This window comes from Sorex fumeus, unplaced genomic scaffold (genome assembly GCF_029834395.1).
Source record: "Sorex fumeus unplaced genomic scaffold, SorFum_2.1 ptg000098l, whole genome shotgun sequence".
In the NCBI taxonomy this organism is placed as follows: Eukaryota; Metazoa; Chordata; class Mammalia; order Eulipotyphla; family Soricidae; genus Sorex; species Sorex fumeus.
Window position 1 is genome coordinate 18,043,937 of NW_026606155.1, and position 26,861 is coordinate 18,070,797.

At 44.7% G+C, this 26,861-nt stretch overlaps 1 protein-coding gene across 19 annotated transcripts in view; it reads right to left on the minus strand.

Moving 5' to 3' along the window:
- The window catches only part of NRXN3 (neurexin 3), a 1,716,647-nt gene extending 1,691,834 nt beyond the window's left edge, over positions 1 to 24,813 (minus strand). For all 19 annotated transcript variants that reach the window (XM_056134049.1, XM_056134032.1, XM_056134029.1 and 16 more), the window contains exon 1: positions 24,060 to 24,813. In XM_056134049.1, coding sequence (XP_055990024.1) covers positions 24,060 to 24,771 — 712 coding nt within the window. In that variant the 5' untranslated portion in view covers positions 24,772 to 24,813. The remainder of the gene's footprint in view (positions 1 to 24,059) is intronic.
- Positions 24,814 to 26,861: the final 2,048 nt, after the last annotated feature.

The window sequence follows — 26,861 nt, forward strand, 5'->3', positions numbered from 1 at the left end:
TTTTGAAAATCAAGCATATTAATGAAGTGAAGTCTGTTCCAGACCGAAAGGAATCTCTGCTTGCATCTGGAGCCCTCACATCATAGCTTGCCAACTTGTGCTACTTCACAAGGGCTTCAGAGGGTTCCTGAAGCAAACCCTTCCAGATCCCTCAGACACCCTGGCTAGGTGACATCCTGTTGCCAGAGATAGTAGAGATCAAACAGATGGTACAGCTATGTGTTAAGGGTGGTGTCTTAGAAAGAAATAAACACTTCACAAATCAATAATATGCTTGAGTTCTAATTATTATTAATTCCCATTTTTATCTTATAACTGCTGTTTAAAAAAAACTGTAGAACCATAAATCAGGGAGACTGGTTTGGCTGATTGTCTCAGAGAGAACAGGAGGTGCAGAGAATTTCAGAAGTGGAAGAGTTCCAACAGATGAAGCAGATCCATCCCTTTTGTTTTCCGGTTTCATCCCAGTGACACACACTCCAAGCTCAAAATCATGGTCAGGGGAACACGCTGGGCACTGGGGTGAAGGCAAATGAACTAGACCAGCCGGGTGTTGTGCTCTTGAAGCTTAAAGTCTAGGTAGAGAGATGGAGTCACAAATAATCACACAGACGCCTTGTTTCATGGTCATGGGGACCAGTGCCCTAAGGCTGTTCAGGATCCCTGGAGAGATTCAAAAAGGGAAATGACTCAAAGCCAGGAACTGACACATGTGCCCAGCTGAACAATGTTCCAGTAGAGTTCTGACCTTCTGCATCCCAAGGGAATTGTACTTCCCACTGGATTAGTGCCCTGACAGGGTGTCTGGAGAAGATACCAAGAGTCCAGTGGCACCAGGGAGAAAAACAGCTAGCAGTCACATCTCCACAGCTTTCATAGAGAAACAAGAGCATGAATCTGGGCGTATGTGTTTAACTTTATCTCTGTCTTAATGTGTGTTAAGCACAGGGTCCAGCGGTCATGAGGCATTTTATATCATTTGCTTCTTATGTCCCTGTCTTCCTCGATATTCACTGCATGCTTTACATCAGTGGAACGTGATTTCAAAGACCCTGGGGCCTGGACTGAAAGGCTAGAGCCTTCAACAACCAGGGCGACGTAGAGGCAAGTGGAGAGCTCCCAAAAACTAGTCAGAAAGGGCATATGAAGGGGGATATAGATACAGATCCACCCCACAAGCTGATCTCTAATATAACTGCTGTACTTTGCTAGGGAATTAATCACACAAATCCCTTGATAAATCTGAGGGCATTACTAGGCAGCTCTAATATCTCCCTTAGAATAATCCAGACAAATACATTGAGGGGGGCAGACCCATCACTGGTTTTAGCAGAAAAGATTGCATTCATGTGTCCACAAATGTGCACATACAGGGGCCCTGTTCCCCCACCCTAGCCCAGATTCTGCTGTCAACAGCAACATTGCCTTCTGCTCTGGTTGCTCCAGGCAAGAGGGGGTGAAGTGAAGGGTGAAGAAGGCCTGGATTCCCTCCCCTCCCCAACTTCACCACTGACCTAGTTCTCCACAAGGGAAGGTTTTGTTTTGTTTTGTTTTGTTTTAATTTGGTTCTTTTTCCATCCTGACTGTAAATCATGCTAGCCCAGTGCACATAGAACTTAGGGCAAGTGTGGATTGGAAGCCAGGAAAAGACAAGGGGCTGTGAATAGAGAGCCCAGCTGCGATTTCCTGGAAAGTACAGGTCTTTGAACGTACTCTAAGGTTTAGAAGAATTGGAAGGTGGAGGATAGAAGAATGCATATATTCAAGATTATCCCAATTTTATACGCTTACTCCACCAACCTCTGAACTAGAAAAACCATGTAGACTAAACTGATTGATTAGAACTCTACCCCTACTCTATCACAACCCAGGGTAGGTTTCTTAATCCCTGGGGGCCACTAATGTCTATAAAAAGCAAAAGATATTTTGCCACTAATGGTTTTTACTTCCTTGAGTATGTTTTAGACTTGCTTTAAAGAATTAAAAATTCCAGGACAAAGACCATTTTAGTTGTAGAAAGTAGATATGATTAATTGAAATACACAAATTAACCTGGAAAAATTAGACCTGTCATAATCACACACACACACACACACACACACACACACACACACATACACACTGAGAGAGAGAGAGAGAGAGAGAGAGAGAGAGAGAGAAGGGACTAACAGAAAAAATGTACATGGTGAAATGTGTTATTGACTAAAAAATTGAGGAAGAATTAAACACTCTTGGCAAAGTTTAGATCAGAAAATATTATGCAGGAAAATTAGATATGGTTGAAATAACACCCACAAAAGCCTGTTCACAATGGTAAAAACTATACAGGCAAAATGTGATAGGCACACACACAAAAAAAATAAGTCATCGGTGAATTAAACCTTTATTGTAGAAGACACATGGAACAGAATTGATCTTGTTAAAATGATTCAATAAGATAAAATGAATTTGAAAAATAAATGGTTTAACTATGCTGAATTGAGGAATGATATGAACCATGAGCCCTGCATCCTTTGCATCTAAAGTATACTTTCTTGTTAAAAATATTTCAGTGTTTGTATAACCTTCATTATATCAATTATAGAGTTAAAAGATCTCAGGGTCAAACAGTACAATCAAAAGATCTTTGTAAGTACTAGAGAAAAGAGAAACTTTAATGACCTCAGAGTTCTTGCCCAGTTGCAATATTTTCTTCTGATAAAAGATCAGAATGAAAAGTGAATTAAATTATACAAATACTTTACTCCCAGGAAGACGATAGCATAGGAAGCAGCTATTGCCTGCAAATGATTTTCAGCTAATAGGTTTTATTTACCTGTAACATATTTCAAGCAATTTAAAGCCATTTTTGAAACTGACACTTAGTCTTATCATATTTTCTTTAAGAGAAAAGGCATTTAACACCCCTCCAAATAGATCACAGTCTCAGAATTTAAAAAATTGAATGCAAAGATTTTTGCAAGTTTATTTACAATAAACTTTCCATGTTACATTTATATTGTTTTCTTGGAAAATGGCTAGATTTCATTCTAGTCACTTTGTGAGTCTGTTATATTACTGGGTTGAGGGTAGATTGAATTGTTTCTGTGTGCTTCAACCTCCTTGTTTAAAATGGGAATAAGAAATGAAAAGATCAGAGTGCCCAAAACATAGTAAGAGTAAGTGTACAATAAATGTCAGCCTCAAATCTATGTAGCAAAGGCCATTTAAGATGAAGTGGAATTCCAGCCTCATACAACAGTCCTGCTCCTCCAAACTGAGAATACTTGAATTGTTCTAGAATTCATGTGTCTCAGTAAATAGCTGAAGAATGTGGCATGATCTTGGAAATCCCCTATTCCTTTTCATTTGCCATAAACACACACACACACACACACACACACACACACACACACACACACACACTTGTGGGAGGACAGGATAGAGAATATTAAATGCCAGGAAGACAAGCTCAAGATGATCTCCGGGCTGTGGGTGAGCTCATGATTATTTGAGGAATATGTTTCTTTAGTTGACAACAAATGACACTCAGAAAGGCTTTGTTGTACCAGGAAACTTTCAGCTTCACCTCCACAAAAGAGCTTCCTTTACTTAGGTTATATGTCCCATGCCCCAGTTCCTGAGAGCTCTGTGTTCTGAACTTTGGAGGGGGAATTCTATATATGTGCCCATCTACCAGTAAAAGATAAGTGGTTCTCACCATTTCAGTCTAGCATGTTTTCTCCTATCCCCAGACATCCCACCCATCTATTCATCCAACCATCATTCCACTATTCATTCTTCCCATCCATAGATACATCTCTCTATCTACCCATCATTTATTCCTCCATCTGGTATTACTATATTTCAAACAAACACATAAAATTAAAAGATAGCATCCCTGCTAAGTATATTCAACTTTTCCTTTGGCTAATAAATCTTATCCTTTGGTGAAGCAAATAACTATGAGCATAGGCAGACACTTTACTGTACTTTTACTGTTCTTAATGTCTTCCTAGTCAGGAAGACCTAGATGAGCCTCTCTAACCACACTCTTTCTCATATCTTCCCTCCACCCTGCTCTGCCCATTACAATTGGAGTTTATATGTTTCTTGGTTTATGTTTTCCATAATTACTTTTTTCTCTCACTGGTAAGCTCTATGAAAACAGGAATCATGGACTGTGTTTGGCAATCATTGCTCTTTTGAATAAATCTATTCTCTCTCTCTTTTTTCTCTTGGCAGAGAGAGAATGAGTTTTCGGACAAACCTGATAGGACTCAGGTCTTACTACTAGCTCTACATTCAGGGATCACTCCTGGTAGGACTCAGAGAATCATATGTGATGCTAGGAATTGAAGGTGGGTGGGTTGTGTGCAAGACAATGTTCTACCATTACTCTGGTTCCCTCAATCCATCTCTTTACCCACATAGTTTTCCTCAGTTTATGTGAAGGATGCCAGATGGAGAAGTATCTGGGACTTGGATACAGTCTTCCAGCCACTTGCTAGCCAAGTGATCCCATTATAAACCACCTTGCCTCTCTAGGTCAGTCTCATAAAAAAGAGGAGGTTAGGTTGTAATGCTCAAGAGGTGTAAGGGATAATAAAAACATAATATCTGTACTGGAAATGGATACATAAATCAAAAAATGTTCATTGTACATTTCATTTTCTATATTAGGGGGTGGGCTGGAGCAATAGCACAGCGGGTAGGGTGTTTGCCTTGCATGCGGCCAACCCGGCCGACCCAGGTTTCATTCCTCCGCCCCCCCTCAGAGAGCCCGGCAAGCTACCGAGAGTATCTCGCCCGCATAGCAAAGCCTGGCAAGCTACCCGTGACATCTTCAATATGCCAAACACAGTAACAAAAAGTCTCACAATGGAGATGTTCCTGGGCCCGCTTGAGCAAATTGATGAACAATGGGAGGACAGTGTTACAGTGCATATTAGGGGGTAGGCCATATCAGGCTGTGCTCAGGACCTATTCCTTGCTCTGTACTCAGGGATCATACCGGGAAATACTCAGAGACTAGTACTCAGGTAATCCACATGCAAGTCTTACCCACTGTTCTATCTCCCTGGCCCACATTTTACATTTTAATACAAGCTAAAATTTTCTATCAAAACTTACCCTAACAAAGATTTCTGTATAGTGCCACAAGGGTTAGGCAGAGAATTCAAGCAGCTGGAGTGCAGGTCTTTGTATGCAAGATCTGGTCAACCACAGCTACTGCATGGTCCCACAGAATGGAGCTCTGGAATCCACCAAGCACCACTGCAAGTGGTACTAATGACCCCCAGCACTGCCAGGCCCAATTGGCACCATATCATACTGGTTCTGAAATTTGAACCATTTAACAGTTGGATGTTTATCCTTGCCTATAAGACCCTCCCCCCATGTTCAAATAAAGAACAGTGAAACCATAGAGGCAATAGACCAACAAAAACTCCAGAAATAAATTGGGGATAATGAGTTTAAAAGTCTGAGAATGTATGAGCCTCTGGTTCCAAAGCAATTTCAGATACAGCCATTATACTCCTTGGGGCCAAATATGGCCCTTGGGTTAAAAATGGGGTGAGAAGGATGGTCGTTTGTGTGGATCTCTTTTCAGAGCACACACCTGAATCAGAATCACAACAGAAAAGGGAGAGGGTCAGAGGTTGGGTCAGGGTCAGAGGTTGGGTCAGTAAAGAAAAGAACAGTGTCCTGGAAGCTAGAGATGGCCAAATGGGCAGAGAGAGTCAGACTGAGTCCCTGCTGGCTCAGGAACCACTAGCAAATGAAGACTTCAGAAGAAGCAGAACCAAATCAGGCTCCAACCCTAGACCAACTCAACTACCCAGGCTTGCCTCTAAGATAGAGTGTTTGCTTTCTCTCTTCAACTCCAGTCCCTACATCTCTACATCCCTACATCTGTAGCACTGTAGCACTGTCCTCCAGTTGTTCATCGATTTGCTCAAGCAGGCACCAGTAACGTCTCCATTGTGAGACTTGTTGTGAATGTTTTCGGTATATTGAATATGTCACAGGTAGCTTGCCAGGCCTTGCAGTGCAGGTGGAATACTATCGGTAGATTGCTGGACTCTCCAAGAGGGGCAGAAGAATTGAACCCGGGTAAGGCAAATGCGTGCAAGGCATGCTAACACTCCGGCCCATCCATACATCAGAAACAAAAAATCTGGCTGGGAAAAGGAACAAGAAATCACAAATTTCAAGCTCTTGACTCAGTCCCTGCACTGAGAAAGCTTCTCTTGATAAGGAGCCAATCTGATCAGGATTAAATCTGGTCATTCCAAAGAAGCAAGGGCTAAATAATAACATAGTCATAAAATGAAAAGAACCCTCTCAGCACTGGAATTCCAATAGGAAATAAGCTAACTCCAATCCTAAATGTACTGTTTCCTCGGCAGTCCGTGGCCAGGACTCAGGCTAGACAAACCACTAGAGAATGGGGGACAGGCAAAGCCCTGAACTTCTCATTATTCCTTCAAGTGCCTTCACCACCCCCTTAAGCTTCACTGAGTCTCTCTGTGCAAGGCAGAAAGAAGGGGCCTCAATATTAATTCTCAGTGTCTCCCCTCAGCATCCATCACTTGGCAATTGCTTGGTCAACTAAGCAGCAACAAGCCATACCAGTCTCTTAGCACACAGTGGGCCTGCAGCAAGGCCTCGTTAATGTCATTGATGGAAAGAAGGAGCTTCTGAATCACGTCACTGGCTTCAGTAAGAGATTCAATGTGAGTATGCACACTCATGTAGATTCCATCTCTTGCTTCCCATCACACACCAGCTGGGCCCCTAACACCTCAATTTCTTTTGCTTAGAAAATGATTCAAAGGCCTTTCCCCTCCTCCCTAGGCTCCCCATTCTTGACTTCTGCTGGATAAGCAACTTCAGATTGCTGAACAGCAACACAAAACACAGCTGGGTGAACATTCTTGTGTCCTGAAATTCCTGGAAAACTGCTACGCAGCAAGCTTTCCGAGCACGGACACAGTGCTCCACCCTCCACCGGCTCCACAGCCCTGCGGAGGCTGAGAAGAGGAAGGCAACAAGCAGAAGACCAGAGTCAAGCCTCAGTTTCCTTAAGAAAGTTCCAGGGCTTCCATTCCAAACACCCCACCCCTGTATAGAGAATTAAAAAAGCACGAGTGAATTAATTACCGGCACTGACACCACTAGCTACAGAAATAGGGGCCTCCAGTGCTTCTACAGTGGGCGTCTTCCACTTTCAGTTAATAGGGACTAGAGTTCAAGGAATAGCTCCCCCAGTTCCAGGAGAAGGCATGTGGCTTGAGCTGAAGCTCAGTGCTGAGAGACCTGAGAGGCCAGTGTAAGAGGACAGGAAAAAATGCATCTACGGCATCCCATGTTTAACCTACCTGGTGATAAAGAAATGCAAAGTACAGGGGCTGGAGCTATAAGCACAGTGGGGGGGGGGGGGGGGGGGAGGTGCATTTGCCTTGTTTGTGATCAACCTGGGTTCGATTCCCAGCATCTCATATGGTACCCAAGCACCGGCAGGAGTAATTCCTGAGTGCATGAGGCAGGAGTAATGCCTGTGCAACGCCGGGTGTGACCCAAAAAAGAAAAAAAAAATGAGAAGTACAAATCAGAATGCCAAATTAGTGATCCTGGGCATGTCACCTCATATTTCTTATTTTGTTTACCCTAGAGATGGATGCTGGTAGCACCAGAAGCTCATTGTAATTAGAATGTTTTAAATCCTCAAGTGATCATCTAGATAGGACACTTAATCTTCTATTTGTAGAAATTTTCTCCCCTGGAAAGACTTCCCTAAATTGAAGGCTGGAGAAAGACCACTGTGACTAGTGTTTCCAAATAAATGACACAATTTCTTGAGAAATTAAAAAAATAAAAGAAATTATGTCATTTATTTGGAAACACTAGTCACAGAAATTCCGGCGATCAAGAATCAGGGACGCTGTCTTGTTTGCCAAGGCGTCAAAAATCAGATGGGCTAGACACAAAATGCGATTTAGAGACGACCACTGGACTAGAGCCGTTACCGACTGGATTCCATGGGATGTCAAAAGACCACGTGGCCGCCCACCTACCAGATGGTCAGACTTCTTCATCAAGATCATGAAGAATCGGTTTGAGGCTCTTCATGTTCCTAGAAGAATCGGTTTGAGGCTCTTCATGTTCCTAGAGCGAACAGATGCCATTGGGCTACACTAGCACGTGACAGGGACAAATGGAGATGTTACTGGCGCCCACTCGAGCAAATTGACAATTAACGGGAAGTCAAGTGATCAAGTGATTGAGTGATGCTATTTCATTCCTTTCACAGGCAGCCCCTACTTCATCCAGGGTAAGGAAATGTAAAGATTTATTTGCAGATCAGTGAAGAATTTGAAGGACCATTTCTTTGTTCCTAGTTTCCTTCTGCCTCTCTGATTATCTTGATCTTACTGATTCCTTTTCCTTTATTCTTTCTTCTAAATAGAAATGTTCCCATAGGTCCTGTGTTTAGTTCTTTGTCTCTAACATACACTGCTTGCCTAAAACAGGGCCTTTTAAACTTTTTCCGTTTCCAACCCCTTTTTTTTTGCCCAAGAAATTTTACATGACCTCAGATACATAAAATAGATAGACAAATCAAACCATTACTCATAAAAAATGATAAATCAATTTTAAGACCAAATTTTCACAACCCTCCACCTTCAGTTATACAACCCCATAAGGGTTCATGACCCACAGTTTCAGAAGCCAGGGGCCTAGACAATTCCTACACCTTCCCTCACTATTAAATGACCCTGATCTCTGTGTCCAGCTCCCTCCTTCCATCACCCTTTCCTGCCTCTGCACATTTCCTTATATGTGCCCTCAAGGTTTTGAAGAGATGGCAGGAATTGAACAAACCAAACTTTAATATTGCCTCTCTCTTGCTTTCAACCCACATCTAATCACCCACTGATTTACCATTCCTGGTTATACTTACAACTAGGAAGGACATGCTATCAAGATGTCTCCTTCTGGGAGCCAGAGATGTAGTAAAGTGGGTAGGGCCTTGCCCTGCATGCAGCCAGCCCAGGTTCAATCCCCAGCACCCCATAGAGGCCCTCAAGTCTGCCAGTGGTGATTCCTGAATGTAGAGCCAGGAGTAACCCCTGAGAACCACCAGGGGTGGCCTAAAAACAACAACAACAAAAACAAAGTTTCTTCTTTATTTTCCAAGAATAATAACAACGGTTAATTAATAGTAACAGTGGCTAACAATCATAAAGTGCCCTCTATGGAGACCAAGCATCATGCCAAGCTTTTATTCGTAAATATGCCAAATACTACAAATAGAAGAACTTGCCAAACACAATCTCAATTAAGCGTCATCACAATCCTACATAGTAAACTCTGTCAGTACACCCATTTCAAAAATGGGGAAATTGACACACTGAGATGTTAAATTCTCTGCTCAAATTTGCACAGCAAGTACATGGTTGAGCCAGGCAACTCTTTTTCCGAGTCCAAACCATTAAAGACCACAGCCTTTCCAATTGAGTTCCTCTGTTTAAATCTTTGTAGCCCTATCACCACTTTACCCTCTGTATAGACTTTTCTTTAGCCAAAACCACACCACAGCCTCACCTACACCTCCCTGCCTTCTAATCTCCTGACCAGTATCATGAAAACTGCCCCTAAAACTATCTTTCTAAAATTCATATGTTTTTGTTCAATTGTCGGCTTTTTTTTTAAGTAAAACAAGTTTATATGGGAACAAAGGGGAGGAAAAGAAAGACAAAGTGATAAATGCTCAAGAGAGAACACAAGCCTCTCCAGAGTTTAAAAAAAAAATCCCAAGCTACACTTCTGAAGTAGATTTGCAGAAACTTTCTCAAGTGCAGAATACATGGCACAGAACAAAGAAACATAAATCTCAGGAAGACACCCACGGTTTCCCCAATATGGGGACATGAAATGAGCCCAGAGATGCTGGTCAAAGCACTGTAGGGTAAGAAAGTACTTGTCAGGTAGAGATGCAGCCCAAAATGCAAAACTTCAAATCTGACAACCTCCTTTCAACTGAGAAACTTCCGATGACTCCCCGTTGTTGAAAAGAATCACCAAAATCCTTATAATGCATTTAAATCCAAGCCTACCTAACTCTTTCTCTGATTACTGCCCATTAGGCCCGATTTCTTCTTCAGCCTCTCAGGTTAGACTTAATTAGTAGAAAGAGCCCCTCCTGAATCAGTTCCTATGAATGCCCTTGACTCCCAGTCTCTGCCAAACAAAGTTCCTAAATCCTGCCCTTGATTTCCAGTGGGAAATTTCCTCCACCCTATGATTCCCAGGGCAAGAAGGTAGAGCGGGTCCTTTCTGAGCTCTAACGTGTGTTCTATCTCTTTGTGTGACCAGCTTTTTGACTAGAACATAAGATCTTCAAGGACAGGCCAACAACACTACCTTAGAACACTTATTTAGGGATGTCAGAGCAACGAGTATACTCCACACACAGATGGTGTGGTCCAACTAACAGGTGGAAGATACTTCAAAGAGTTTGTTCTCCCACACAATCCCAAGTCATTCCAGAAAAAAAAAAAACAGCAACAGTGATTTTTATGCTAAAAGAAACTCTGAGATAGTATTATTAGCAATTCCTGATAGAGGAAGAATGAGGGAGATGTAACCAGAAAATTTTACCAAGGAGTATGCAAAACAACCTTGTAAGGTCAACCAAGAGGTGAAGACAGGATTGAAAAGTGGCCCAACACACACATGCACACACACACACACACACAAACACACAAACACCACTGGCAGCAGTAACATTTAAGGTTTCAGCCTTCTTCTGAAAGTTCCAAGACAAGGAGTGAGAAGCTGTTACAGGAAGCCAAGGGGAATGATAGTCAATTAAAGAGAGATAACCATAGACTTGAATTTTGATCAATGCTTTCCAAAATTCTGACAAACTCTTCATGAGAGAAAACAATTGGACTATACACTTTCAGTAGATGTGCATTTCTTTTAAAAATAACTTACATCTACGTTAACCATACATTTTATTTCCTCCCCACAACTCCAGAGGATTTTCAATGACATAATTGCATTACAACCCTTTTTGAAGCCCACTGATCTTCAGCTCAGCTGCTTAAACTGCGGGTTGCAACCCCAGATGGGGTCACATAACTGAATGTGGGGGTGGCAAAAAAATTGGCAACAGTAAAAGGTTTCTGAATGTGCACTGACTAAAAATTAATTCAAAATCAAATGCATTATGAATCCAAGGTGTTTCTGGCAAGTACTTCTTCCCATGTTGCATCTCTTGGGGAGAAAGGCATTGCAAGTGGAAGAAGTTTAAGGAGGTCTGCTGTACATAAAAATCTCTCCACCCTTCTGAAAGGTAGAAGACAGACACAATCCAACTTAAGGCTCCGCCTGGCTCTGCTGAGACCCCAAAGCCCAAGATTCCAAGGTTGAAGCACATGCACACTGGCACACACTCCTGACATGTGTCATCACCCTATACCTGCTACAGTCCTTCCAGGAGCAGGATTTGACAAAGCCATGACCATATTCCATGGTCCAACAGCTCTGAACATCCGTTCTCTCCGATCAAACACAGCTCTGATCATCTTCTGCTCTCTTGTCTGAAATCTACTCCCTCCACAACATAGCAGCTCCTTTGATATCTGAGGACAATTATCCCATCCCAGTGAGTCTTTCCCTCTCTAGGGAATCCACATGAGCTAATGGGACCTCTCCATCTCCGATGACAACAGCAGGCCTGCCTCATACAATCATTTTGCAAGCATTTACATGGTCCCAGGCTGCCAGCTGCCTGTAATAGTGACAGAAAACCATTGGTTTGTAAACAAACCAGAAGTCTTTTCTGCTCTGTCCCCAACTAGATCAAACCAGGTGGAATGAGTATGTGTTAGACACAGATTCAACAGCAGCGACCTGGCAGTAAACACACCACATTTCCCATTAAAAGAGAAAAGGCATTTCCACAGTGACTCCAGCCTTGATGGCCAATCATATCTGACTTCATTGATAAAATTATTAAAGGGCCATTTCTGGGCTTACATCCTTGGGTAGCTACAGACAGTGATCACAAATACTGTGGGCACAAGTACATGGAGAGGTGCATAAACACATAAAAGTGAATATAAAACAAAACACATAAAAGTGAATATAAAACATGAATGCTGCTTAGCGCCCTCCCCCCCCCCCCCACACACACCTTATGCACATGAGGAAACATTGATTGAGTACCTGCTTTGTGTCAGATACCACAAACCACAGACATGGTACTTAACACACAAGTCTATTGGTGTACTAATTAACAAAGGCAAACAGAGACAGCCCCCCCACCCCCCGTGGTTTCTTATAGCTCTTAAAGAGAATGCCACCTCATGCGCACCCCTGCAAAGGGAACCAGCTGAGCAATTGCAACTTGCATTAGTTATTTGAAAGTCAAAGGGAGCCAAGAGATACATTAAAATGTAGCCCGTGGTTATTCTACACAGAGAAAAAGATAGCCTCAATAGCATTAACACAGGGCTGAAAACAACATCAGGATGAGGAAATAGCAAGCTCCTACAGCAATATAACACAGCCACTTCTTCCCACATAAAAATACTACAAGTACTACTCCCTTTAAGAGATTCACACATTTCCCTGCACATGAATGTGTTCCCTGGAATCTAAGTGAACAATGGGACCACAAGCTGGTGACTACTACTTGAAGCACATTTCAGTGCCTGACTCAAACAAATGCCTGCACTCTCTGCTTTTGAAAATCAACCGCTGGTTTTGTATCTATGTAGGCAATGTTAGTTTAAAGACTATATATGCTTTGGGGGTACAGTTTCACACCTTTCCAAAATATGTTACCACACACCTGCAACATCCAAGTATTTCATTAGGGCCCCCTCCCCCACCTTACCTTTTGTTTCCTCTCCTGATACCTCTTTGGTAATCTGAATTCTGCAGTCAGAGACTAAAGGGTTGTTTTCATTAAACTTAGTCTTTTTTTCTTGCTTTGTTTCTCTATGACATCTATGACTGAGATCATCCACTATTTGTCTTTTGACTATCTCACTTAGTATGACGCTCTCCAGTTCTATCCATGTTGCAAAAGACAAGATTTCCTCTTTTCTGAAGATCTGAGTAGTATTTTATCGTGCATACATACCACATCTTTATACACTCATCTGTCCAAAAAATCAACTATTTTCAATTACAAAATTATAAGAGGAGTTCTCTTTACTTTGCCAAGGCATTAATAGGAAAATGTCAATGGGAAGGTGGCAGAGATCCAAGACTCACCTCATGCCCTTTGGGGTGAAGCAGAAAACATTCTTGGAAGCTTTCTGACCTATACTGATGTGGGAGTGATTTCTTCTATCCCCACCTAATCTCTCATCCCAGAAGACTTCTGCCCAACAACACCCAAACCATGGGATACCCAAGGTAACTTGGCAGAGTAGAAAGTATTTTCAGATTAGACAAAGGCTTTTAAGACAAGTTTCCAGGATCAACTACTCAATACTTATTTTATTCCATTCCCTTGTCTTTCTTTAAAGCATCCTATTAGACCTTTTAGCAAAATCTTAATGTCTGACTCTGGCTGCCAGCTTGAACTTGTCAAGCAAGTTCAATGAAACTCCATTTTCCTCTACTTCATAAAATTCTAGAACTTCTCGTTATGTTGCTGAACCATCAGAGATTTCCAGGGGATTCCTCAGAAATTCAGCAATGCTAAAGTGTTAACTAGACATGGAGAGAGATTGGACATCTTAGAGGGGATGAAAGGAAGCTCAGATAATAAAGCGAGATATGGGGCTACCCATGAATCTTTTCAAGTGCAAGCTCCCCAGGAACACAATGACTAGAGCATGAATCACCTGCTTACATCAGAGCCTCTTCCCACATCAATCCCTCCCACATTGTTTAAGATTAATCACCAGCAGTTGATTCTAAATAACTCAGGGGAGTGTGTACTGCTGGGCCATATTAGGGAATTCTGCATATATTTGACCTTGACTTAAGAGTTCATTCCCACAAAGCATCATCCAGACGTGTTATGCCCCATCCAGGAAGCCATCAAAAAGGTCAGATTGTTATAGAGAAGATAGGACAGTAAGGAGGTGACAGGAAAGCAGAGTTTGATCTGAGGTAGGAAGAGTTCCCTGATTCTCAGTAGCACTCAGAGATACACCAGCTGCCCTGGAAAGCATAATGCTCATCACTGCAGTTGGCGAGGGTTTGTGTGTGCATGGCAGGGGAGGAGGGGGTGGAGAAATGTCTTATTTAGTGGAAAGAGAATGGGAAATGATGAATTAGATCCAGTGACCTTGAACTCCCCTCCAAATGTTATATTTCTTGATTTTTGCTAATGTATCTTTGTTTCCAGAATATTGCATAGGACATAGATATAATTCATGGCTCTATGCTCTATCAGCAATTTCTCTAAGAGCACCAACTGCCCCCATACCCTTTTCCCCCAATTTTCATATGCTGCTTTAAAACCAAGAGGGAATTCACAACACATCACCTCAGCCCAAACTCCAGGCGTATCTTTTCCTGACACAGACTGAGCAAATAGACCACAGGATAATCAGTCTTTCAAGAATCCCATGGGTGGAAATATTTAAGCCCACGTTTCCCTCTTCCCTTGGCCAGCCGAGGCTAACCATGCAAGAGACAGGACCCCTGTGGAGAGAGCCAAGACTAGGACAGTGAGGGAAGGGGGAAGAAAATCACATCTGCCTGGCCTTTTTCCCACTGCTTGGATCACAGAGAAGTGATTGCAGTCTCATTCTCTCTCCTTGCAAGTGGGGGACTCATTTTTATTTGAAAGCAGGTTATTAAGTAAATAAGCTCTACACCCTCTCCTTTTTCTATTCTCCCAGGGCTGTGGGCAACAATTTCCAATCGCACCTGGAGGAGGGGTTATGGAATTGCCTAGAAGGCACAGCCTGCATGGATTGGAGCTTTCAGCCCTAACTAATGAGAACCTGTCCTCTGAGGCCTTGGAACCAGCAAACACAATCACTTCGGGAGAACTAAACTGGCAGGTGAGAGGCAAAAAAATGTCAGGTGAGGACCAGATGCCTGGTCTCATGGAGAAACTTGAAGCAAAAGCTCCCCAGAGACCTTTCCACAGCTACAAAAATACCCCCACTTAAAATAAAAGCCTCAGTAAAACCAAAAGAATCCTAAATGCATCTTACAGCTTACACCAGGCACTCTTGGTGCCTACAGGTTGGGTCTCAGCCTGCTCCCATTCCCATCCATTCAGGTTCTTCAAACCCTTCCAGAGTGCACTGGGTTCTCCAGAGAGCACTGAAAAAATTTGCAAATATTTCTAGGACTACATGCAAAGCGGGTTTCTTCACAAAGTGGAGATGGGTGGTTTGTCGAAAGATGAGATCAATTTGTTTTCAAAGCTGCTAGAACTGACTCTTGGATAAAAAAAATTATTGGAAAATACATTATTTGGGAACATTGTGGATGGCAGTAGAGAGTTGAGAGCAGATCGAGGCGATGACACATTTATAGGGGGCCCCTGTATTGCTTTGAAATAGGTCATGCAAAGACATCAATTTTGGAGAACAGTGGTAATGACAACCACCAGCACTGTCAGTTCCCAAACAGATCACGGAGAGAAAGTTGGCCTTTGTCCTTCTCTGTCAGCCCCAGCCTGTCACCTGTACATTGCCCCTCCCACCCCACCCCCGCCAACTCCCTGCAGTGGGCTGAGCAACTTGTCCTGGCATACTCTCAGTGGGGCTGGCAGGGATTGGGACCCTCCCTCTGTGTAAACGCAGCCTGTTTCCCTAAATCCACAGCAAACATTTCCAAGCACTTCCTCGCTTTACTCACTGGTGATCCCAGACTGTGCCTCCTGCTCTCACGAGCTCCCCAAGATCATTTCCATAGGTCAGTCCTCCACACCCAGGCCCCCTGGCACTTCCTGTTCCAGTGTGATTAGAATGTTGGGAAATCTGTCTGTGATGAAGGTCACGGTTCATGGATGAATCCCACAGGCAGCGGGAACTGCATGGTTATCATGGGGCAGCACCAAGTCTTAAGAGAGGAGAACCCACAGAGGTGGGGGCAGAAGCTTAGGGCCTGGGGGACCCTTCAGAAAACAAGGGCAAATATCAGGTAGAATGTGGGGCTCTGGGAGAGCCCAGGCCAGTAAGTCTGTATTAATAATTTTATTCTAGTCAGTCCACTTCTGTGACCCCCACCTCTCTCCACACACACAGGAGAAGAAACAAAGACACAGGCAGTGTGGTTCCATTTATCTGTGAACAGAGAAGGGGGAAGGAGAGCTAGCAGGAGCCTGAGTCATCCGGAACCCCATATTTTACCAGCAGCAAGTGGTTCAGGGCCCTTCCTGGTACCTGGGAAATCAAAGATAAACCCACAGAACTCCTGTTGTCCTGTGATGATCTGATCAGCCTGGTGGAGCTGTGGAAAATGGACTTGGTTCAGGGGGAACGGAATCCTCAGTTTCATCCATCCCATGCACATTCAATCTCTTCATTCTCCCTCTCCTTCTCCCTCTCTTTCCACCACCCCCAACCCCCACCAGCCCCCAGCCCCACAAAGACTGATCAAGCTGATAACCTCCTGCACCAGGAGTTTGATGGTTCATTTAATCCAGAGCATTACTGAGAGGTATTTATGGATGGAGACACATGCTATCTGCATCAAGAAAGGGAGACCAAAAAGGGGAAGGAAATGCCATGTCGGAGTCTGGGCCAGGGGGTCCCAGAGACACCTGCCAAATAAGCTGTGTCCAAATGTGTCTCATACCCTACCTCCATAGGCTCAACAGCACCCCTGGGTCTAGCTCACGTCTATTCAGTCAAGCGTGCCCTGCCCTCCTCCTTGGGGTGCTAGGCAGCCCAGAACACCATGTATTTGCAGGCAAAAATCTCTGACTATTTTCCTAGAGGCCCAGCCGGTGAATACTTTGGCAGGGACCAATGGCAATGAAATTGGACGTAGACCTTCCAGAAATTCCCTTCCTTTTATCCTGCCCCCCTACAAATTGGGATGAAGGAAAATGCTGGAAGAGAGGGGAGCTTAAAGGGCGTTTTTCAAATCTTTTGTGAAAGCAAATTGCTCATTTTGATCTTACACACACCAGGAGACCAACACGCTAAGAGTCAGAAATCACTCTTTCCCAGAGGCTATGCTGATAACTATACATTTTTGCCTCATTTCATGCTCTTGAGAACCCCATGACATGATTTCTCATTATCCCTGCTTTGTGGTGAGGTGGGAAAGCCTAGTGGTTGAGTGTCAGGCTTCTGGAGCTAGACTGCCTAGACAATAATCCCAGTTTTACCTCTTGTAACTTTGTGACTTTGGGCAAGTTGTCTAACCTCCCTCAACGTCTTTAGCTACAAAATGAGGCTCTTAGTGTGCTGAGTGGTTGTGTGAGTTACAAGAGCTGATGGTAACACTGTGTAGGTATGGATAGGGTTGCTGGAATTGTTAGGTGTTGTAACTATTATCATTTTTGAGAACAGTGATACTTCAAAACTTTCATCAAATTCACAACTTATAAGTGGGTATGCTCAGACTTACCCACTTACCAGACTATGGGGCTAGAGCGATAGCACAGTGGTAGGGCATTTGCCTTGCACGCGGCCGGCCCAGCAGACCTGGGTTCAATTCCTCCACCCCTCTCAGAGAGCCCGGCAAGGTACCAAGAGTATCTTGCCTGCACGGCAAAACCTGGCAAGAAACCCATGATGTATTCAATATACCAAACACAGTAACAACAAGTCTCACAATGGAGACGTTACTGGGCCTGCTAGAGCAAATCCATGAACAAAGGGAGGACAGTGCTACAGTGCTACAAAAAACATGAATTTTTTTTTTTTTGCCTTTTTAGTCATACCCAGCAATGCACTGGGGTTACTCCTGGCTAATGCACTCAGGAATTACCCCTGGTGGTGCTCGGGGGACCATATGGGATGCTGCGAATCGAACCTGGGTCAGCCGCATGCAAGGCAAATGCCGTACCTGCTGTGCTATTGTCCAGCCCCCCAAAGCCATGCTCTTGACCCTAAACTTTGTCCAGCTTTGAAATTTCTCTGCTTGTCAATTTCCTCATTGGTAAAATAGGACAGCTTCATAAAATCAACATTATAGGAGTATTGCAGCAACACATAAAAGATGCATTGCTCAATAATATTTTTATTTTTTTTATTATTGTTTTTGTCCAAGGCAAGGTATTCAATCTTCAGAGTCCTGCCCTAAAGTGTCTCTCTCATTGGGGGACTCCATGCTTTGGGTATGCAAGGAGAAACCAATGAGTCATGACTAGCCAAGTCTGCATCCAAGCCCCCTCCCCCAAGCCCAGCTCACACCCCCTACCTCCTTTGTTCTGTCCCTTGGTGAAGGAGGGGGAAGACCCAGCTGATAGGCAGCTGCCCCAGGAACTGGAAACCAATCTTGGGGCAGTCTGCAAAAGAGAGATAGGGCCTTGAAGATAATTAGCCCCCAGACCCGAGCCTGTGGTTTCTCATTACCAAATGCAAATGCAAGTTCACTGGTCCCTCCAAGGCTCCTGGCAAAATGCCTGCCTGACCCTCCACCCAGTTGAATTTGGACCAGAGCATTACCCAAGTGCCCACCCACTTTGTACCCTGCAGCTGGTATACAGGTTCTGGGAGGGGAGAATGGCTGCTCTCACCCCGCTGAAGGGGGCACAAAGAAGAGGGTCTTATTTCTCTAAAGGAAGCATAGAGGCAATGGGGTGCTGGGCGGGGGGTTGGGGGGGGGGGGAGATTGTAAAAAAAATAAATAAATAAAATGCTCTTCCCTCAGCAGTTAAAAGAGAGATAATTGGAGCAAGTGGCAGGCGGCTGCTCTGCCATTTAGCATACAGCATACCCAGGAAATCTCACTTGGTAATCAGGAGGAGAGGAGGAAAAAGGAGCAATCAGACCCCTATTCAGGCTCCGTTTAGCAACAGCCCCTGCTGGCTGGCTGGCTGGGCTGGTGGAAAGCCCAGGCTGGTCCCACCTAAGGCTGATGCTGGGTGGGGAATCACGTCTCAGAAGCAGCTGCTCTCCTTTGTGTACAGTTTAAGGCTTTGCTTCTCTGCCCCCATGGAGAAGGAGTTGGAGATTCTACTCCGAATATGCATAACTTCCCTGCAGCCCCCTGTACCCTGCAGCTAGGCCAAGTCCTTGAGACTAAGAACAAAACCAGGGGACAATTCGAAGTGTTCACTCACTGGCAAGGGGTAGGGAGATGATTGTGTGTGCACACAAGGGCCCAGCACAGGAGGCTCCTGAGGAGGGAACTTTAACTGCAGTATCTTGGGTCCTTGGTAAGCAACTCCCCCTGAAATAACATTTTTTTTGTCTTACATCGGACTTTTTAAAAAATTTTTATTAGTGAGACACCATGAGGTACAGGAATTTTAGTAAAAAAGTCACAGATTTTCCAATAGAAAGGAAAATAATTGCAATTCATTTCCTGGAGGGCATACCAAGGGCACCGTGGTGTTCAACAACCAAGCAAAGGAGGTTGAGAATGATGTCAGTTTTTGCCTGGTATAGATGCAGGCTTCAGGGAGTTGTTGGGGAAATTGGAAATAATGGTGGCAGGAAGGTGTACTGGTGGCAGGATTGGTGTTGGAATATTGAATGTAATAAATAATGAATTTTATAAAAATTTTTTAAAAATTTAAAAAGATGTCAATTTCACAGAGCAGGAAAGACGGGAGCCAGGAGACTATTGGCTAACCACACACTGTGTACTTGTGAAAAGGCTCTGGCCCCCATCACCAGCCTAAATCACTATACCTCACTGTGGGGTACCAATGCTTGAAAACATAGCAGCTGACACTCAAAATAAGCAATATACCTGACCCAAATGGGAAGAAAGAGAGAGCAATGAACCCAGTTTAATTTTTGTTATTGCCAACAAAGAGCGCCTCATACCTCCTTGAGAAACTAACCTAAAAATGTGGGTGCCCAAGTTATATGTGATGTAGGTAGCCCCATACCCTAGGAAATGAGAAGAAAGATCCCCATCTCTCATTTCCTGAACCCCCATTTCCATTCTACAACTGACTACTTGCTAATTGGACTCTCTGTGGTAATGGATCCTGAAATGTACACACTTGGGGAACAAATCAGTTCTTCGTGACCATGAAATTATTTGGAAGTTCAATGCATTCACAGGTATAACTAAGAATGGTTTTAAAAGAAGCCAAGTTTAAACTCATTTTAGCTCATGACAACTCTCAAAGATGCTCAGACTGCCAGTGCTCTCTAGAGGGACCATCAACTACCTCTGTGTTGCCCTGTGAGTCTCAGGCTGCCTATCATAAGGACATGGACTGGTCTACACCCCAGCTTCTTATACTGTGGGTCACAACCCCAGATGGGATTGCATAACAGAATATGGTGGTGGGGGGTCACAAAATTTTGTTTTAAGATAAATTCTATGATTTATTTTGAGTAAATGTTTGATTTGTATGCCTACTTTATATACCCAGATCATGGAAAAAGTTATTGGGTGAAAAGGAGTCACAAGTGAGAAAAGTTTAAGAACCTTTGGTCTATACAAGAAGTCAGGTGAACATGCTTTGTCTAAATTCCAAACTAGTTATGCATAATTTGAAAAGCAGTTTGCATTTATTGCACTTCTTTGCCTTTCAAGACCATTACTTAAAAAAGCAAAATTAAATGTTAACATTTAAACATCATCAAGTCTGAAGTTGAGCCCCTAAAACTGTATGCATAAGCATAAGACTATATGTATAAACTAAAAGCAAAAAGACGGTAGTTCTTCTCTCTCCATCATGTGCCCAGAATGTGCCGTGTGAACATTAATTAGGCTGGGAATTTCAGAGAGAGGATTTCCCATGTAGGCAATGAGGAGTCTGTAGCCAAAACTAATGGGTTTTCAAGCCATGATAGAGCAGATACTAAGTCCAGCGTCTTTTACCCCTTAAGTCCAGCTCTACCATAGCAATAATGTCCAGTGGATTTTGGATCTCACTTAGAGGAGGTACCCAATAGGTATCCACATAGCCCAAAGCACCTAAAAGATTATCCGTGCATTTGTCCTGGAGTATAGCAGAGAGAGAAAAAGAGAAATTTTGGAGTCAACAAGGCATGGGAAACTGACTAGTCAAGCAAACTCTGATGCTTCTGGTGTGTTAAGAGCTAGTGGGCCACACAAAACACCTACAACAGGCCCTAGCCATAACCCTCCCCCCCCACACCATCTATTCCTGCTCTTAGTCTACTAAAGCATAAATTACAAAATGGCTCTTTCATACGGGTACCCATCACCACAACATCAAATGTCAGGGTCCATTGTGTAAATTTGGACAGTCAGCTGCCTACGGCACAGGACTAATGGTTGAAAATTATCCCCCTGGCTTCAGATCTGTGAAGTGTGCAATTTAAAGTGGGACAGGGGAGGGAATGGATGTATTGTTGCTATTGGATTCACCATATTATCTTTAGGAGAATGGGTAGACATTTGTTGAGACTATCTTGTTTTATGCATATATGCTTGACACTTAGCAGCTGCTGTGAATTTTCCCCTTAATATTTACAGGTGAGTTTTCCTGCTTACTCTTAAAATTAACTATAGATACTCTCTAATAACTTACAATGCCTTTTCATGATTGATTAGATAGGATGACAAGGGTGAAGATCAACAAGTTCGAAGTTATCATCAATATATCCTGTTATCTCCAACATCATCCTCGAGCTCAACCTTGGCATAGCTCTATTCTAAACCCAACAGGTTTTACTGTTATTACCGTAGTTTCTTTATGTATGTAGCAGGAAAATAAATGCAGTGCGTATATTTGCCTTATATCAGCAGAGGTATCGATCCATAACCAGGATATGATTTTCCCCTTACAGAAAGAATCACTACAAAAAACATACATATTTAGCTGTTAAAAACTGACCGCTTACAATCTGCTCAGGAGAAATTCCTTTGGAGACCACACACACACACACACACACACACACACACACACACACACACACAGTGTATACGTTTACAGTATAGAGACTCTTCCTGCAGGAAAATGCTGATCCAAACCTGCCCAGAGGAAATGAGTTCTTTTTAAACACAAAAAATGCAATCATGGATAATCAGCAAGTTAGCAACACTTGCAAACACCCTGGTCCCAAAAAAGGAAGAATGCCAGTTTTCAATGCAAGTTCTGAGATCAGAACTGATCCTCTGGGCGAAGGAGAAAACAAATAATCATGTCAGCGTCTTCAGGAAGAACTTTCTCCAAAGCCAAGAAGCTCTACAGCAACAGTCAGCTCCAGAAGGCACCTGCTTGTGAGAAATGCTTCAGTTACCACATTCCAAGCTTTGTAACCTCGGCTGCTCTTTCTCGCCCCATTTCCCCTGAGTTCAGTGGGAGGGAAAAACAGAGGACAGCAAAGGGGACATGCACCCGGGTATCTCCTGCAGCCCGCCCACAGGATGCAGACAATGGTGCACCACACGGTAAAGAAAAGCAGCAACAGAGACCAAGGAGCTCCCGCCCAGACACAACTTACAGGAGATCTCCAGCAAGACCCCCTGAAGGCTCCTAGTCTCCAGCACAGAGCACCTGTGAAATAAACTGGTTTAATTAATTTTTTTTCAATCGTCTCAAGAAGTTAAAGTTCATATCACTGGGCCCTTCTGGGAAAGTTTGAGGAACACTGTTGACACTAATGATAAATCCCCAGGCAGTCCTGAGTGAAGTGACCCAGAGCTAAGACACTCCCTACTCCTCTGACATCACCCACTTGCCCTCCCTCAACCCAGTATCGACTGGTTTTCAATTTTGGTCACACAATGGAGTCACCCAGCAGCTATGAAACATACACATGGTGGTATGGTTGCGCTCTTCAGAGACTGATTACATTGGGCTGGGCTGTAACTTGAGAATTAAATATATCTCATTGTTGTTGTTATTACTATTATTTTTGGGTTTGGGGGGCCATTCAGCAGTGTTCAAGGATTACTCCTGGCTCTGTGATTGGTCGTCACTCCTGGCCCAGATGACCATGTCTAGTGCTGTGGATCAAACTGGGGTTGGCTGCATGCCAGAAAAGTGCCCTTAACCCCTGTACTATGTCTCTGGCCCCTAAACAGAGATACTGGGAATTTTTTAACTCTATTAGGTGACCCCAATGTGAGAACTGCTGTTCTGCCCAAGATAGTTTCCATCTTCTCCTTGAATGGATCAATACAGGATGCTGACACAAACATCTCTAGAAGAATCCAGGGTTTAACTGCAGCAGGGTAAGAGGAAATGGAACGTTCTTAGATCTTCCTGTCTCCAGCCTCCCCACTCACATACCACAGTGAGTCTTACACACTGTCACTGCACGGGCTCCTCATCCTGAAAACTAGTCTGTTAGCTGGTCCAGCCATCCAGACTCAGGATTTCAAATACTTGCCAAGGAAGCCTAAGCCAGTTCCCTCAGATAAAATCCCAAGCAGTCAGGATTGGGTGAACAAATGGGGGGCTCTGGAAATGCTGGGACCTGAGTCGCTCCTCTCTTCTCCCAGAGAATTGTGGGAGAAGGAGCAGAGGTGAAGGCTTTTCACAGGGGTGGGATTAGGGGCGAGGCTGCACAGGCAATCATCTACCTTTCTTATGCTGGGATAAAGGGGAGGTGATAAGGAGTTCCCTATCCATCCCTCAGGGCCCAATATCCAGTGGCTCAGGAGAAACAAGGAGAGTCACTTTGCCCCTTTCTGTCTTGTCCTGTGCTGGTCTTCCTAGCCCAAGTTCCAGTGGAGGGGGCCGAGCCAATGACTCTCTCTACAGTCTACTCCCTCTGGCCCTTGGAATACTGTCAAATACTTGAGTAAGAAGCCCCTGGTTGAATAGCCTAGATCCTCTTCCTGCTGGAATCTCTGCAGAGAACAAGCAAAAGATTCCCAGACCCTCCATAGGAAAGGGACCTGCTGATTTAACATGCAGCTAAAGCAGCACCCCAGTGAGAGCTAGTTTCCAGCTGGGGTCTTGGCACTGCTCCCCTAACCCAGTGGGCAAAGCCCTGGCAGCAGAGGAAGTGCCACCTTACCTTCTGAGCAGAGCTTGCCACCGTAGCCAGTGGTGGAGCAGTCACAGGTAGGGTGGCCATCCAGGAGAAAGCAGATCCCTCCGTTTTCACAGGGACGGTCGCCACAGGGTCCTTCTGCATCCAGCTGGACACCCTGGCTCCCCAGAAGCCGAGGCTCCGAGTTGCCGTACTTGAGATCCAGGATTAATCCCTTGAAGCCGGGCATGGCCTGTACTCCATCTAGGGTCAGGGCCGAAGGTCGTATGTCCGCAGGGACTCCACCAAGGAACAAGTCACTGACCACGTCCATATAGGGCCGATGGGGCTGCAGCTCCCCAGACTGGCCCTCGCCATCCAGCACCAGCACCGTCTGCAGGCGGTCGCGGCTAACCATGAGGAAGTGCCAGCTGCTGTCATTCACCTGTTTGTTGGACAGCACGGCCGTCTCAGCGCAGTCCATGCTGAAGCGGAGTTGCACACGGCCGTCCACCAGAGAGAGGCAGAGGAAGTCGCAGACGCCGCCGTCATCCAGGTAGAGGAGCAGGCCCGTGGAGACATTGGTCTTGAACTGAAAGCTTAGGTCGCTGCGTGTGCTGGCATCCCAGCGGAGGTAGCGGGCCCACTGGTTGGGGAGACCCATGAACTCGAGGCCCAGGCACAGTCCCAGTAGGGACCCCAAGAGGAAGCTCACCTTCAGGGTGAAGAACGCGGAGGGGGCTGTGAGACTCATCATGGCAGCCCAAACGGAGTCAGACAGGCAAGAAACAAGCCAACAGCTGGGGTGTAGCGGGGTGGGGTCAGGAGACTGCCCCCACCCTGGGCAGTGGGAGGGAACAGCGAGGAGGAGGAGTGGGTGGAAGGGACAGAGAGCAGAGAGGAAGAAGGTACCCACACGACGAGTGAGGTGAGGACAAGGGAAGGAAACAAGACAGCTCAGAAGGTCTTGTTGAGGCAGGAATTCAACCCAGAGGCAGAAGGCAGAAAAGGGCACAAAGTTGGGGATCTTGGGGCGGGGGAGTGCAGTGTCTGTCTCCAAGAAAAGATCTCAGCTATCCATGCGGATCCGGAGGCCTTGATTCAAGGAGAAGGTGCAGGAGAGAAGCCTTAGGCAATGCACACCTCCCGCTGGGTCCCCCAAGGCCCCAGCCAGGAAGGCTGGGAGGGGGTGGGGGTCGGCAGTGCCTGGAGAGGAGTGGATAGGCGAGAGAGGCGAAAGGCAGCAGCAGGCCAAGGACTGATCCTGAAGGTCGACCTCCTAGCAGCAGGGCTCGGAAGGGAGGGGAACAGCCAGGAACTGAGTGTTCAGACCGAGGAGGGCCCAGGGCAGAGCGGAAGCAGATTCAGGCTTCATGGTGTGGGCCAGATAGTCCTGCCCATAACCTGCCTTCCAGGACTTCGAAGAGAAGAGCTGCAGAAAGAAAGAGGGAGAGAAGGGAGAAGAAAGGATGGTTAGGGCCACGTCACATTCTGTTTCACAAATAGTGATGGGGAGCTGAGGGTGAACCAGACTGTCCTGATAATGCCCAAGTTCTTGGGTCTTCCAACAAGAGAGAGACACCTGGGTTCTTCCAGAGCCCTTGAGAAGTCTAAGTTCAGTCCCTAGATTAACTAATTTGTTCCATAGGCAAAAATTGAATGATGAAACTGGGGAAATAGGACATGAGTAGGAAACTCAGTTTAATTCCTGGTAACACTCAATTTCTCTCTCTCTCTCTCTCTCTCTCTCTCTCTCTCTCTCTCTCTCTCTCTGTCTCTCGCTGTCTATCTGTCTCTCTCTCTACCTCTCTCTGTTTCTGTCTCTATCTGTCTCTGTCTCTATCTCTCTGTCTCTCTCTCTCCCATCTCCCCAGTATAGCTGGGCATATTCCAGGAGGACCCTGGGTACCACCTCGGTGCTCCCATGCATCACAGGGGCCTGGTCCTAGGCAGCAACACATCCTCATCCCTTGCATTGAACCACTGGCCTCGTTAGCCAAGTATTGCCAAGAGTAGTCCTCAGGTCTCTGAACATGCCTCCCAAATTTGAATGACCTCTAAAGCCCTTTCAGCACCTTCTTATAATTATATGATCACAGGGGCTGGAGCGATAGCACAGCAGGTAGGGTGTTTGCCTTGCACACGGCCGACCTGGGTTTGATTCCCAGCATCATCCCATATGGTACCCTGAGCACCGCCAGGAGTAATCCTGAGTACATGAGTCAGGAGTAACCTCTGTGCATTGCCAGGTGTGACCCAAAAAGCAAAATAATAATAATAATAATAATAATATCACAGGGTTATAAAAGGAAAAAAACTTAAAAACCTTATTTTTTAAGCTGTTAACATTTTATACTATCACTCATATAATTTTTACTTATTGAAATCAGGAGAAAAATCAAAAGATACAGACAAGAGGTTAACTGGGGTAAGTAAGGGCAGGGTCTCAAGCACTCTAGTGAGGTAGAGATCTGCATTTGCATATGTCTAAGCCACAGAGACAACAACACTGAAATTATAAAAACCAATCTTAAAACCATCCCAATTAGGGGCAGAGAGATAGAATAGCAGGTGGGATGTCTGCTTTGTACAGGACAACCCAAGTCCAGTCTCTGGCATTCCATGTGGTCCCCTTACATCACCAGAAGCAAAAAAACAAAAAGAACATATAAAAACACTCCTGTCAAGGAGGCAGACTGGAAAGTGAGAGGAAACCAGGGACACGGGTGGAGGGAAGTTGACACTGGTGGTAGATCAAAGGAGCCCAGTAACCAACAGTCTTAAGGTGGCAAAAGCCAATGGGGCCTTCATTTAGTGGGAGGAAAGGATACTAGAAGAAAGGACTCG